At 39.3% G+C, this 16,069-nt stretch overlaps 1 protein-coding gene across 1 annotated transcript in view; it reads right to left on the bottom strand.

Moving 5' to 3' along the window:
- The window catches only part of LOC126184989 (dual serine/threonine and tyrosine protein kinase-like), a 295,254-nt gene that overhangs the window by 26,092 nt on the left and 253,093 nt on the right, over positions 1-16,069 (bottom strand). Inside the window, exon 12 of the mRNA XM_049927698.1 lies at positions 6,112-6,358. Coding sequence (XP_049783655.1) covers positions 6,112-6,358 — 247 coding nt within the window. The remainder of the gene's footprint in view (positions 1-6,111; positions 6,359-16,069) is intronic.

Raw genomic sequence — 16,069 nt, 5'->3', positions numbered from 1 at the left:
AATACGACAGATGACAATTACAAATCCCATTCCAGCATTCTTGCAGAAAAAAATTAGAAACACAGAGTGGTATACTTTGGAATAACATAACAAGTACCAGGCAATTAATACACATAAACGGTATTCAGCAGTACCGTCATAACATTCTAATATAGAAAATTATGGCATTATTAGTGAAAATGTACCCGTGTTAAAATGACCAAAGTCCATTTTCCTTGTGAGTCTTCTTTTACGAGAATTCTGAATAATTACAGGTTTTGGTATATTTGTAATTCAACTTCCACAGAATTTCCCAATGTATTATTATTATTATTGACTTTTTTTTCTCAGACTTAAGTCTGGTTAAAAATGGAATGTGACGCGGACCTCGGTCAAGCGTGACTTCCTTGTAACTGTATGGTATATGTTATATTGCATTTAGGAACTTTCGGGTAATTGAACATGTATCAATAATTAGAGATTTTTGTAGTTGTATATATATGTTTGGATGTAGCTGTATTGCATTGACGTACTGGTGAATATTGTGAGGTATGACTCCTGTAGTTGATAGTAAAATTGGGATAATGTCAACTTTATCCTGATGCCACATGTCCTTGACTTCCTCAGCCAGTTGGATGTATTTTTCAATTTTTTCTCCTGTTTTCTTCTGTATATTTGTTGTGTTGGGTATGGATATTTCAATTAGTTGTGTTAATTTCTTCTTTTTATTGGTGAGTATGATGTCAGGTTTGTTATGTGGTGTTGTTTTATCTGTTATAATCATTCTGTTCCAGTATAATTTGTATTCATCATTCTCCAGTACTTTTTGTGGTGTGTACTTGTATGTGGGAACATGTTGTTTTATTAGTTTATGTTTTATGGCAAGTTGTTGATGTATTATTTTTGCTACATTGTCATGTCTTCTGGGGTATTCTGTATTTGCTAGTATTGTACATCCGCTTGTGATGTGATCTACTGTTTCTATTTGTTGTTTGCAAAGTCTGCATTTATCTGTTGTGGTATTGGGATCTTTAATAATATGCTTGCTGTAATATCTGGTTTTTATTGTTTGATCCTGTATTGCGATCATGAATCCTTCCGTCTCACTGTATATATTGCCGTTTCTTAGCCATGTGTTGGATGCGTCTTGATCTATGGGTGGCTGTGTTAGATGATACGGGTGCTTGCCGTGTAGTGTTTTCTTTTTCCAATTTACTTTCTTTGTATCTGTTGATGTTATGTGATCTAAAGGGTTGTAGAAGTGGTTATGAAATTGCAATGGTGTAGCTGATGTATTTATATGAGTGATTGCTTTGTGTATTTTGCTAGTTTCTGCTCGTTCTAGAAAGAATTTTCTTAAATTGTCTACCTGTCCATAATGTAGGTTTTTTATATCTATAAATCCCCTTCCACCTTCCTTTCTGCTTAATGTGAATCTTTCTGTTGCTGAATGTATGTGATGTATTCTATATTTGTGGCATTGTGATCGTGTAAGTGTATTGAGTGCTTCTAGGTCTGTGTCACTCCATTTCACTACTCCAAATGAGTAGGTCAATACTGGTATAGCATAAGTATTTATAGCTTTTGTTTTGTTTCTTGCTGTCAATTCTGTTTTCAGTATTTTTGTTAGTCTTTGTCTATATTTTTCTTTTAGTTCTTCTTTAATATTTGTAGTATCTATTCCTATTTTTTGTCTGTATCCTAGGTATTTATAGGCATCTGTTTTTTCCATCGCTTCTATGCAGTCGCTGTGGTTATCCAATATGTAATCTTCTTGTTTAGTGTGTTTGCCCTTGACTATGCTATTTTTCTTACATTTGTCTGTTCCAAAAGCCATATTTATATCATTGCTGAATACTTCTGTTATCTTTAGTAATTGGTTGAGTTGTTGATTTGTTGCTGCCAGTAGTTTTAGATCATCCATGTATAGCAAATGTGTGATTTTGTGTGGGTATGTTCCAGTAATATTGTATCCGTAATTTGTATTATTTAGCATGTTGGATAGTGGGTTCAGAGCAAGACAGAACCAGAAAGGACTTAATGAGTCTCCTTGGTATATTCCACGCTTAATCTGTATTGGCTGTGATGTGATGTTATCTGAATTTGTTTGGATATTAAGTGTGGTTTTCCAGTTTTTCATTACTGTGTTTAGAAACTGTATCAATTTAGGATCTACTTTGTATATTTCCAATATCTGTAGTAACCATGAGTGGGGTACACTATCAAAGGCTTTTTGGTAATCAATGTATGCGTAGTGTAGGGACCTTTGTTTAGTTTTCGCTTGATATGTCACCTCTGTATCTATTATCAGTTGCTCTTTACATCCTCGTGCTCCTTTGCAGCAGCCTTTTTGTTCTTCATTTATAATTTTGTTCTGTGTTGTATGTGTCATTAATTTCTGTGTGATGACTGAAGTTAATATTTTGTATATTGTTCGTAGGCATGTTATGGGGCGATATTTAGCTGGGTTTGCTGTGTCTGCTTGATCTTTAGGTTTCAGATAGGTTATTCCATGTGCAAGTGTATCAGGGAATGTGTATGGGTCTACAATGTAACTGTTAAATAATTTAGTTAGATGTGAATGTGTTGAGGTGAACTTCTTTAGACAGTAATTTGCTATTTTATCATTTCCAGGGGCTTTCCAATTGCGTGTAGAATTAATTGCTCGGGTGACTTCATGTTGCAAAATTATCACTTCAGGCATTTGTGGTATCATCTTGTATGTGTCTGTTTCTGCTTGTATCCACCGTGCATGCCTGTTATGTTGTACCGGGTTTGACCATATGCTGCTCCAGAAGTGTTCCATGTCTGTTATGTTTGGTGGATTGTCTATTTTAATGTGTGTGTTATCCATTGTTTGGTAGAATCTCTTTTGGTTTGTGTTGAATGTTTGGTTTTGTTTCCTTCTATTTTCACTTTTTTTGTATCTTCTAAGTCGTTTGGCCAATGCTTGCAATTTCTGCTTTTTTTCATCTAATTGCTCTATTGCTTCTTGTTGAGAGATTTTACCTAACCTTTTTCGTTTTTTGTCTGATATTTCATTTCTTATAAATTGTGTTAGCTGTCCGATGTCTTTTCTCAGTTTTTCTATTCTGATCTGTAACCTGTGTTGCCATGCTGGTTTTGTGGGTTTCTTCTGTGTGTTGGTTTGTTCTGATCTCTGCCTAGTGTGTATATTTAGTGTAGTGAGTGCTCCTATATAAACCAGTAGTTGTAACTCTTCCATAGTTGTGTTTTCATTTATTTTGTTGTGTATGATTGTGTTGATAGTTTTTATTGTTGTTTCGACTTGTGGGTTATTTGGCGGTCTATGCAAGAATGGTCTAATGTCTGTATTTGTGTCTTTGTATTCTATATATGTCAGCTGAAATTTCTCTTCTATATCTAACACATGTGTCTCTTCATGTTCTATTTGTGCTTGTTCTGGTGGCTGCTTAAGATTTCGTTTTCCTCTGATTGTTTAATTGATGCGTGTTGGTCTTTGTTTGTTTGCTCTGGGATGTTTGAGTCCATTACTGTGTTTTCTTCTTCTTCTGATTGCACATTATTTTGTTCCAGTATTTGTTGTACTTGTTGTTTGATGTTTTCTAATTCTGACTGGGGTATCCTGTTATTTTTGATTATTACACGGATCTGATCAGCTAGTCGTTGTTCTGTTAAAAAGTTTAATTCCGGGTATCTGGTAATAAATGTTGTGTATACTTGTGATCTGTATCCAGTTGTGTTGGTTCCTAGGTTTGTTGCTTGGTAATAACAGAACATGAGGTGTCGATTAACTTCATCTGACCATCTCATCCTCTGTCTTTGTTTTCCTTCTAGGGTGGTTGCAGGAAGCATATCCTGCAAAACACCTCTATTCGGATTTAAATCCTTTTCCAGTTGGCTAGCAGTGTCGTTACCATTGTGGGCGGGCATAGGGTTCAAGCGTCGTCCCCAACCATGACGGCACTTGTCCGAGGCTTCTTTAGTTCTGTCCTGAACCAAGTAATCACACTAAAAGGGGGGTTAGCCCTATTAGTGGTTTGTTCTTTTCGTCGCCTTTTACGACTGGCAGAACATACCGGAGGCCTATTCTTTTCTTTTTATTATTATTATTATTATTATTATTATTATTCATATTATTATCAAGCGAAAGTGCACATCACCTTTGCAACTGCAATCAAAATTCTGTATCATTATATACATACACATATAAATCTACATGATTACTCTGCAATTCACAATTAAGTCACTGACGGGGTTTCATCAAACCACCTTCAAGCTATTTCTCTACTGTTCCACACTTGAATGGCACACGAGAAAATAAGCACTTACATCTTTCTGCGAGAGTTCTAATTTCTCTTAACTTTTCGTGATGATCATTTCTTCCTATGAAGATGGGCACTAACACAATATTTCTGCAATCAGAGGAGAAAGTTAGTGACTGAAGTTTAATGAGAAGATCCTGCTGCAATGAAAAATGCCTTTGTTTTAATGACTGTCACCCCAATCCACGTATCATGTCCATGGCCTTCTCCCCCTATTTCAGGATAATACAAAACAAGTTGCCATTATCTGAACTTTTTTGATGTCCTCTATCGGTCTCCTCTGATGTAGATAAGAATGGTGTAAGCAGTCTCCTTAGTACACATGTTGCACTTTTTAAGTGTTCTGCCAATATATCAGTCTTTTGTTTGCTTTACCCACAACATTATCTATGCAATCATTTAAATTACAATTATTTGTAATTCTAATCTCTCTGGATTTAGTCGAATTTAGACTTGCATGATTTATTGTGTAAATGAAATTTAGCAGATTCCTTTTAGTACTCATGTGGATGACCTCGCACTTTTAATTATTTACAGTCAATTGCCACTTTTCACATCATACTTAAACTTTCATTGGTTTTAAATACATTAAAAAGTAACAGTTCACTCAAGTTAAAAGTATTCATTTCTCACAAGACAGTAAGCACAAAACTGTGAGGGATTCACACATGGACATTTTGTATGAAACTACTTAAATAAATACAAACAATGCTAGCAGTAGCTGATGAAATTGTTACAAAGGTGGCAAAAAGGGTTCTGTCTTTGCATATGCAGATGATACTGGTAGTTGTTTCAGAGGACTTCTGGACAAAGGCAGCTGGCCGTAACACACTTTTTTTACTACTAAAAGGTATATTGCTGGTAACTAAAAATCACACTTTCAAATTAGAAGGACTCCACACTTGCTAACAGTTAGGTGTGTAGGAATATAAGACTGTACTTCAACGAATAAAGAAATTTTTTGGTCACCTCAGCAGTTACTGAGAAAGCATCCTAAATCACACAGAAACTAACTCGAGTTGGAACTGTGACTTATAAATTACCTCTGACAACACTAAGACTCTACTGTGAAGCCAAATTTATGACCAGTGTTGGATTTATAACAAGTGTGTGGAATTAGTAGTCATGCTACCAAGTTGCAAATTCACTACAAACAAGGGAACGGTGAAATTTATGTCAAAACCGGTGTCTATTGTACTCCCATTATTAGTCAACTTTGAGAAAATTCCATACGCTAAATTGTAGCTGCCAACATAAAATGGGATTTAAATTGGAAAAAAAAAAACTGCATGACATTTTTTACGTAGTTTCTGCACTTCAAATTGCCTTCTGTATAGTCCAAACTACACGACGTGTCACTTTGTCACTGCTTCCATAGGTTTTGTGATGCAAGTTCCTATTCGCTGCTGACAGCCATTACCAAAATTAACAAAATATTCACAGAAAAATACAACTCACATTTTATCTATAAATATATTTCTAAAGTAGTATGGAGTACATGCACATAACTCCAAAGTTTCCAACATGTCTACGAAAGTTTTGTTTCTTCTAATTTTGTCAAAAATGGGAAAATTAATACAACTCATGAATGAGTTAACACAATGAGCTAATGTGTGCCTTACAATGACATACTTATGAGTCTTATCTGCTCACAATACTCCAGATCACGTGGAGCTCTGGATTAAACACTGTAATTTTATTCAGTGAGTGAGTTATTCAAGGACAGTTACAAAGATGAATTTCAGTGCCTCAATCTGATGCTCTAGTCAAAACTTTAACTTGTTAAAATAGGAAATAAACACAGTAAAACTGTAGGAATTCTTACCAAAACATTCTTTAACTTAATGTCACGATGTACCAATCCTTGTGAGTGCAGGTAGCGAATTCCTTCCACAACATCAATCGCAATCTGAAGTCTTGTGACCCACGACAGTCCAGACCGTAGGCCATAATAAAGATCACGTGAAAGACGATCCATTATTAACAGGACTGATGGTGTACAGCCTCCACCATATGAGCTGTCTATTACTGACCCACGTAGTCTAACAATCCGTTTGTGATCTGGAATCGTCCTTAAGAACAAAAAAAAAGAAAAGAAAGTAGTAATAATCATGTTACACATACATTAAACACATCAGTCGATTAAACTGAAAATGCAAAAGAGATAGGACAATATTTATAATAAAAATAATCTTGAAATGAAATTCGAAAAACACAGTTTCAATTATCTGGCAACAGCAGATATTTTGTGTGTGTGTGTGTGTGGGGGGGGGGGGGGGGGGGGGGTGGTGTAGCAGCACAGCACACTAGCATTCAGAAGCAGACACTCTTCCAGCATGCTAATGAAAATCTAATCATGTGTTAAATAAGAAAATCACGGGGCTCCTGTGTCAAAAGATACACGAGCAAGTTATAGCAAGAAAAGTATCCTTTTATCCTGGTCTTGTGTGTTTCCCTGGACTTTGTATCTTGAGTGAGTGAATGAGTGAGTTAGTTCCATGTTTCATAGGTCATGTGAACAATTCTTTTATCAAAATAATGTGGAACAAGTCAGTTTAAGAATAAGTATACATGATTAGTGTTAACATTAATGAACATATTTAATAGTTCCACTCACGCTACTACACTTAAAAAGTACGTGCTTTCTACAGGCTAACGGTTTTTAAATAGAAATTGGTCCATGGAATGAACTAGTTGCCCAGGAGAAATGATTTTCGGATTGATTTAAAACTTGCTTCGCAACCAGTCATACATTTTATGCTATTGGACAAATGATCAAAGGTTCTTGTTGCTGCGTGTTAAGCATTCTGAGACACTGACACTTTTAATAATAAATAAAAGTAACACAGGTAATTTTTAGGGTTCCATATCTCAGTTGGTGAAAACAGAACCCTTACACTATCACTTTTGCAATGTCGTCCAAAGAGCAAGGTGCCAAGGCAAGGTTGGTACCTTACAATGGAACCACAAAACAGTCACTGCCAGAGGCAATGATGAATGAGAGATGGTGGCATAGACACACTCAGAAGAGTTTGCACATGCTCCCACATCAACACTCTTACATGTGAGTGCAGTGCCGCTCAGTCCCGACGGCAATCATTGCTGAAGATGACAGCATCATCTTTCTACTGAGCCACCAATGTGGTAATTGTGTTGGATAGAACTCTGCATGCATGTTTATCATCAGTTGTACCCTGTGAGAAGAATTTAGTATCTTGTTCTTCAAGTTGTAATAAAGTGACCTGATATTGTGTGTGTTGTAGTATCATCTTGTCCCTTCCAGGAGTAAAGCTAAGATACACCCACTGTACCAAGTGTTATACTGTCTGGCACAACAACTTTGTTGACTGTGTGTGTGTGTGTGTGTGTGTGTGTGTGTGTGTGTGTGTGTGTGTGTGTTTTAAGAATCCTTTTTCTCAGAAATGGGTAGACGTATCCAAGGGTGCCAACTTTCCAAAATTCCTGTGGCTGCATATCATTGGCAGAATGTAGTACACGTCTTCTGGGGAATCTTGTGTGTGGTTTTTTTTTTTTTTTTTTTTTTCTTCTTTTAATGACTACTGTTGTTGATTTATGATCTTTGATGAAAACTGCCTGTGTTGTAAAGATCCGTGCTTTGGTAAGGTAACACATACTGGTACTATTAGCATACCTTAAGACTGCCCTAGCTCAAAATACACATTCTCAGGTTCCTTATTTTTTGGCTGAATTTGACTTTCACTATTGTCGGTGTTCGTAATATCCACCTGTGATGATGATGATGATGATGATGATGATGATGATGATAAATGTACGACAAATTTTTCCGTAGCGACCAGGAAACTGTTTGAATTCGAAAGTATAAATAGAAGTAATACACAATATTTTGTTTCAGCTTGCCATACATTTACAGTAATCATGTAGCATTTGAGAACTGCCCGGCGAGGAGCTTTGGCTCCATGCATCCTGTCAGCAGAGGGTCTCCTTTGTACTAGCTATTAAAGCGGTAACATCCCTTCAGTCTACAGTATCAGCTCCTGCATCATTCAAAGCCATTGTCTCAACAAACAAAATGATAACAATCCAGATTACGCAAAAACAATTTCACCAAACTCTTAAATCACACCACCTATCATATTTTTTAAAATAATAACTACTGGGATAGCCTGTAACAATCAGCTTCCTTGTATCTTGGATTTTTTATTACTGCTCAATACTGGCAAGCAGATATTTTAGAACAATTGTTGATGAATGGATGAGCGTATTGTAACATGTCATTTGTAAGGAAATATGAAAGCACGAGAAAAAGACAGGGTTCCATTTACAGTATAGAGTGACTCTTATTCTGGGGAGTGCCTTTGACTTGGCCACAGAAAGGCAAGAAATGGGGGAGTGTCTTGCTTGGTTGCCTTTGCACAAAGACATCTGAAAGAAACATATGTGTTTCAGAGATAAGAAATTTTAACTTCCATCTCAGTGTCTTAATATTTCATTACTTTTTGATAAAGGCAAGTGAGAAATATTTATTTTATTTTGTTTTTACCAACTAAATTTTTTGTGGGTGCAGCACACCCGCAAGACTGTGTATGTGGGTGCTGGAGTCCCAGTGTGCATGAACGTACCAAGTTGAAACTTATGTCACGTACTTCAGTCCATGGTCCCTTGGCAGCATAAAGTAATTTAAGCTTCTACATCTACGCAATCAAAACATATTATCATTTATGTCAGATATTTTGATATCTTCCCAGCATTGATATTGATAACAGGCAAAAATCATCAAAATTCTCAATTCCTGAGATACATGTAATTAAGTACAGAACCCTTTTGCATGAGTCCCACTTGCACTTGTCTGGATTTTTTTCTCTAGTGTTCCAGGTACTGATATGACTATTCTTCTCAAATTGTGATGGATTATTTATGACAAATTTCATTAGCGAATATAACTATTGTGATGGTGCAGTTAAAATGCTTTAGAGGTACTTCCAGCAAACACCTCATATTATTCTTACTGTTCACTTTTGTGCAATCAATACTTTCTAAGTGATGAATTACCCCAAAAGATTATCCTATAAGACATTTTTGAGTGAAAATATGCAAAATATGTAACAAGGTAGATTCATTTGTTTCCAAGACTAAACAGTATTACGTGGTTCAACTCTTATTCTATCATAAATAAAGGGTGTCAGTTTGGAGAGTCCTGGATTAAGTTATCAGCCTTCACTCAAATCAGAACTAATTAGGGCCATTACTTCTGTTTGCATATATTAGTGTCCTTTCTTCACTAACATTATCAGGTAATAAGTTTATTTTGCTTACAGATGACAAAAACAGTGTCATAAATACCAATTCGAATTTAATGTTAGAAAAAGCTGGTACTGAAATTTTCAGTGAATATAAATAAATGATTTCTAGCCAATTCACTGCCAAACTTTGGGAAACATTACTATATGCAGTTCAGAATATGCTAGACACAGCAATATAATATATGCACAAAATATGAGAACAAACAGACTGACAGTGTTAAATTCTTTGGATTAAAACTTAATGCTTAAATTCAGTTGAAGGAGCAGACAGCTGCTGAACACCTATACACAGCATTTTGCTCAATGTGAATACTGACAGACATGGGTGATACAAGTAATGGGTAAGGCGAACTCTAGACTGCGGTTTATTGGTAGAATCCTGAAGCGATGCACTCCTTCAACAAAGGAAATAGCTTACAATACATTAGTTCGTCCAGTCTTAGAGTATTGTTTGTCTGTATGGGACCCTTACCAGTTGGGTCTGATTCAAGAGATTGGGAAAAAAAAAAGAAGAAGAAGAAGAAGAAGAAGAAGAAGAACAGCACGCTAAACGGAAGGGGCTGCTCACAAATTCCAAAATCCGATCTTCACCGAGGATGTAGAGCATATATTATTACCAGCACAATTTTCATATCGCGCAATGATCACCATTCAAACATAAGGGAAATTAGAGCTCGTACTGAGGCGTTCAGACAGTCGTTTTTTCCCTCGTGCGATCCGTGAGTGGAACACAGGGGGGAAATATGACTTTGGCGCAAACTGTGCCCTCCGCCACAAACCGCTTGGTGGCTAGCGGAGAATACATATAGATGTAAATGTAGATGTACACGAAGTCACATCATATATTCTGGAGTAACTCAAGCCAAGATAAGGTCTTCCAGGTCCAAAACTTTGTAATATGAATTGTTTGTGGCTTAAATTCAAGAACTTGTAGTACCCATATATCTTTCAAAGCACTAATTAAATTCACAATATCTATTCTAGTACCGTGGCCTTTGGCTGAACACCTGTCTTAGCTGTTCCATACATTCCTAGCTCACTATCTGCTGAGGTAGTGAGTTTATTCCATTGCATGTTTACTTCTGTCCTAAGCTGTCAATCCTTTCATGCGATGTGATACTGGCATACTAAGGTCGCTGGCTATCACCACAGAACATCAGCTCAGTCCCTAGTGAGGCTTCTGCCAACCTAGCCTCACTCTCAGTCTTCACCTGCTCCTCACAGTGCCAAAATTGTCTTCAGTTCCACACTGCGACAGGCACAGCACATGGTGATGCTTATCACGAAGTTCGAGACACATATTGCCCGCGCTGTCGCTAAGCCTGCTACATAGGCGGGTATGCAAACTGGTGATTTGCATCATGTCTTCCACCACATAAAATTAATTCTGCTTCTCGCATTGAAAATTATTGGTGTCGTGTTGGCAATATCTAGGAAGAGACCACACAGTGTCATTATATCTACCACGTCGTGCCTTTATCTAGTGCCACCACATTGGTGAGTGGCTCTTTTCAGTATTTGTAAATTTTGAGACTATTTCACTTTCACTAGTAGTGTGGTCATTGAATAACTGTGTAAGGAAACTGTTCTTTTTGCAGTGCCCACACACCTTGTTCTATGGACAATAGCATGCTTCAAATCATGAATTGTTTCTCTTGTGCAGGTTTTGATATACCTTGTGCAACCTAAGAAACATGGAATTTACCACCAGCTGAACCAATGCCTCAGCTACTGCTCCAGTGCCACAAGACATCATCATCGAGCTGACTTTACATATCATGGAATTTGAATGCTACAACAGCAGCCCAGCCCCCACCATCAGACTCCATAATGATTCCCTCACTGATTCTTGCTTCTGGCAACACCCCCTCTGCCATACCTCCTGATCTTAACACGCTGATGCTCGATGCCCGATGCCCGATCCCCGCATGCCACCGCCACTCTGTCTGGCTGAACCACAGATCATATGTCATCCTTCAATCCATGGAACCCACACCTGTGGTATTCCTTGGTGGACGCCATCTTTGCCAATTGCAGTATCACCCAGGATGCCACCAAGTATGGTGGTCAGTCAGCTCGAGTCGACATATGTGATGGAGGTCTACGTCATCATCTCATTGCCCCCAGCTACCAACCGCTACAAAACATTCTGGCGCCGCCTCGTGAACAACTCATGTCATCTGAAATGCAGCAAATCAGTTGGGATTGGCAACCCTTGCTATTCCTGTGCCTCCTCCAAAGCCTGCTGGAGCTACATATGGTCTCTGACAGTTTCCTATACAACATCCGCCAGCCTCAGCCCCGCACTGCACAATCTGCTGACCATCAGTCTGCCAGCCACCATGCCACGAGATCCTCCTTTCTGCTCAACACGCCACTAATGATATCACCAGTAGCTCCCCTCCCTGCCAGCCCAGAGCAAAAAGCCCAGCAGCTGGGAGTATATGACACAATCGACTGCCTCAGTGTCGACATGGCAGTGCTGTAGGCAACTGTGGCCCTACTCTATTCTGACCGCCACCCTCCATGCAGCACCAGCTGCTGGCACTGTGACAGATAATGACACCGCAGCACTAGCCATCCTGCCAACACCTCTCGCGACATGGCCGGCCACTTCTGGTACCACAAGTGTTTTGACCCCGACGCTGCGAACTGCGTGGAGCCCTGCTCTTGGCACACTGATGCCAACGGCTGCAAGGATTACGTGTGACCAGTTGTCACTCCATCTCCCACTGTCTGTTCAGGGGCGAAGCCCACTCCACCTCACCACTCCTCATCAACACCAGCTCCGAACTGTGTACCTTCCTGTGGCAGATCATATGTGACCCCAGCACCACCCCAGCCATCCTCCTGACAACAGGGAATAATGTGACTATTACCACTTACGGCATACATCATTGTGTCCTCAACCTCGGCCTGCAACAGGACCTGCCCTGGGCCTTCACTGCCGCCTACACTACTGACCCCATTATCGGAGCAGACTGCATTGGGCACTATCACCTGCTTCCCAATATTACTAGCTGGCACCTCACTGACAGCAATACTGGGAGAAAAATGAAATCCACCACGTTTTGCTACACCATATCAGCACTACCTCCGGACCATCACCTTTTGATGTCTACGGTCCCCACCACTGCACAAATTCAAGATCACCAAAGCTGAATTTGACAAGTTGCTTTATCCTTCGAAAAATATCAGGGTATCTGCTCTTCACCTTGCCTAGGAGAATGATGGCTCCTGGCACTCGTGTGGTGATTACTGAAAACTAAGCACTTGTACCTTCCCTAACAGTCATAAATTAATTATTTTCCACATCTAAGATACTGAAAAATTCTAAAATGGCTCCAAAAAATATGTCGCCAGTGCAAGAAGTGAAATGTTTACTTTGTTAGTGGAGTTAATAGATGAAAAACACTGTAGGACTCAGTTAATGTGATGTCACAATACTGAAAAAAAGAAAAGGACTTCAGCAACATAAAAAAAGTGAGAGTTAAATTTCCACATATACACTCATTTGCCCAATTAGTCCCTAAAATTCTGAAGTATGTGCCTCAATGCTAAACTTCCATGTCTAATAACAACTGACATTTTAGAATGTAAGCCAAATAATTTGATGCTGTAAAACTATCCTGCAGAAAAATAAGTGTTAGCTAAGCAGGTAAATATAAACAGACTGAACGTAACTAATTAGATCTATGTTGAACCTATGTTGAAGTAAGTTACCACAGACCCTCAAAGTACAAAGTGGAATCCAACATTTTCGGGACTAGTGCTACCATCTGGAAAGTAGGAGCAGCAGATCTTTGCACCACTAGGTGGCGAGAGCTGCATATCTGATGAGTCAGTGTACGGAGTGGCATTTAGCTGGGAGGACGTGTTGTGTGTCCACAGTGATTTCCGTAATACTCTGTGTTTGGAGTGTGGCGATTATATGATGGATCCGTGAACAGAACAGCACGTCTGTATCAAATTCTGTGTGAATCTCGGGATGATTCAACCTTCTTGTCATGGGTTATCACCGGCGACGAGGTCTGGATTTACAGTTATGACCCAGAGACAAAGCAACAATCATCCCAGTGGAAGAGCCCGGGCTCTCCAAGACCCAAAAAAGCGAGACAGGTGAAGCACAGAGTGAAGAGCATGATCATCGTTTTCTTTGATACCAAGAGAAATGTGCACAAAAAAAGCAAGGCATCCTGTGTCACTCCAGGAAGGCAGAACAATCACAGAAATTTCAAGTCAATTAATGCGTGATCTGCAGTTTGCAAGGCTTGAGATACAGATGCCGACATCTGTCTGTAACATATCTTTATACCATGACACCCATGCAGTCTGTGGTTTTCTCTACAAGTATGGAGATGCGGCTGCTTTAGGTAAGGCATGTATTCTATATAAATATAGTATTATTATATATACTATTTAGCAGCCAGCAAGCATCTATCTGTGTCTTATGATTTTAATGTTTAACAAACTTATTGTGCTCTGCTACTTATTTTAGTGTGTGTTATCAGTGACATTTCCCACATTTTTCAATGTTTATCCATTTCTTTCCCATATTATATATGTAAATGTAATATAAATATGCTCTTAAAGCTTACACAACCAGGTGTGGTTTGCCATTTTTTAATACCCTTCAACTTTGATACAGAGTCCCAACTCAGAGTACCTACTCATCCAAATGGTAACACTAAGTACCAATACCAATGCTAAAACACAAACCCACACATGTACATGGATTGCTGTTGGAGGCAGTGTGTTGACATTATTCTGTTGTAAACACACACAGCACATTTATGCTATTTCTCGTGTTGGCTATCAACAGGGACCCCCAGTCCCTCCCTCCACCAACACTGGAGGCATCATTGGGGGCACATTATTTTGTTCCAGTATTTGTTGTACTTGTTGTTTGATGTTTTCTAATTCTGACTGGGGTATCCTGTTATTTTTGATTATTACACGGATCTGATCAGCTAGTCGTTGTTCTGTTAAAAATTTTAATTCCGGGTATCTGGTAATAAATGTTGTGTATACTTGTGATCTGTATCCAGTTGTGTTGGTTCCTAGGTTTGTTGCTTGGTATTATTATTATTATTATTATTATTATTATTATTATTATTTAAAATATTGTGAGCAACCTGATACAAAAAGTACAGTCTATGAAACTTTTAGGGAACCTTATGATTGTAAACTGCTGTGATTTTGCATAGCCTTCAGTAGGCCTGTGTCATTTATAATAATAGCAATAATTGGCAATGAATATCATCATTTTTTATACTACTTCTAGCAAATAACATGATGCATTACCTTTGTCCCTCCTAAAATGGTGCCTGAGAACAACTTAAATGTAGGTATATACATTTTAAGAATGTTTGCTTACTTACATCAACAGTAGGCCTTATTAGTTACATTCAATCTGTCTATTTGCCTGTTTAGGGTGGTATTTCTTAGCTAACATGAATTTTTCTGCAGTCAAATTATTTGGCCTACTTCTAAAATGTCAACTGTTAATCTATATGGAAATTTAGCATTGGGGTACATACACTCCTGGAAATTGAAATAAGAACACCGTGAATTCATTGTCCCAGGAAGGGGAAACTTTATTGACACATTCCTGGGGTCAGATACATCACATGATCACACTGACAGAACCACAGGCACATAGACACAGGCAACAGAGCATGCACAATGTCGGCACTAGTACAGTGTATATCCACCTTTCGCAGCAATGCAGGCTGCTATTCTCCCATGGAGACGATCGTAGAGATGCTGGATGTAGTCCTGTGGAACAGCTTGCCATGCCATTTCCACCTGGCGCCTCAGTTGGACCAGCGTTCGTGCTGGACGTGCAGACCGCGTGAGACGACGCTTCATCCAGTCCCAAACATGCTCAATGGGGGACAGATCCGGAGATCTTGCTGGCCAGGGTAGTTGACTTACACCTTCTAGAGCACGTTGGGTGGCACGGGATACATGCGGACGTGCATTGTCCTGTTGGAACAGCAAGTTCCCTTGCCGGTCTAGGAATGGTAGAACGATGGGTTCGATGACGGTTTGGATGTACCGTGCACTATTCAGTGTCCCCTTGACGATCACCAGTGGTGTACGGCCAGTGTAGGAGATCGCTCCCCACACCATGATGCCGGGTGTTGGCCCTGTGTGCCTCGGTCGTATGCAGTCCTGATTGTGGCGCTCACCTGCACGGCGCCAAACACGCATACGACCATCATTGGCACCAAGGCAGAAGCGACTCTCATCGCTGAAGACGACACGTCTCCATTCGTCCCTCCATTCACGCCTGTCGCGACACCACTGAAGGCGGGCTGCACGATGTTGGGGCGTGAGCGGAAGACGGCCTAACGGTGTGCGGGACCGTAGCCCAGCTTCATGGAGAAGGTTGCGAATGGTCCTCGCCGATACCCCAGGAGCAACAGTGTCCCTAATTTGCTGGGAAGTGGCGGTGCGGTCCCCTACGGCACTGCGTAGGATCCTACGGTCTTGGCG

This window comes from Schistocerca cancellata, chromosome 4 (assembly GCF_023864275.1).
Source record: "Schistocerca cancellata isolate TAMUIC-IGC-003103 chromosome 4, iqSchCanc2.1, whole genome shotgun sequence".
NCBI classification, from domain to species: domain Eukaryota; kingdom Metazoa; phylum Arthropoda; class Insecta; order Orthoptera; family Acrididae; genus Schistocerca; species Schistocerca cancellata.
The sequence above is the reverse complement of the archived record's forward strand: the minus strand, read 5'-3'. Positions and strand labels throughout refer to the sequence as shown.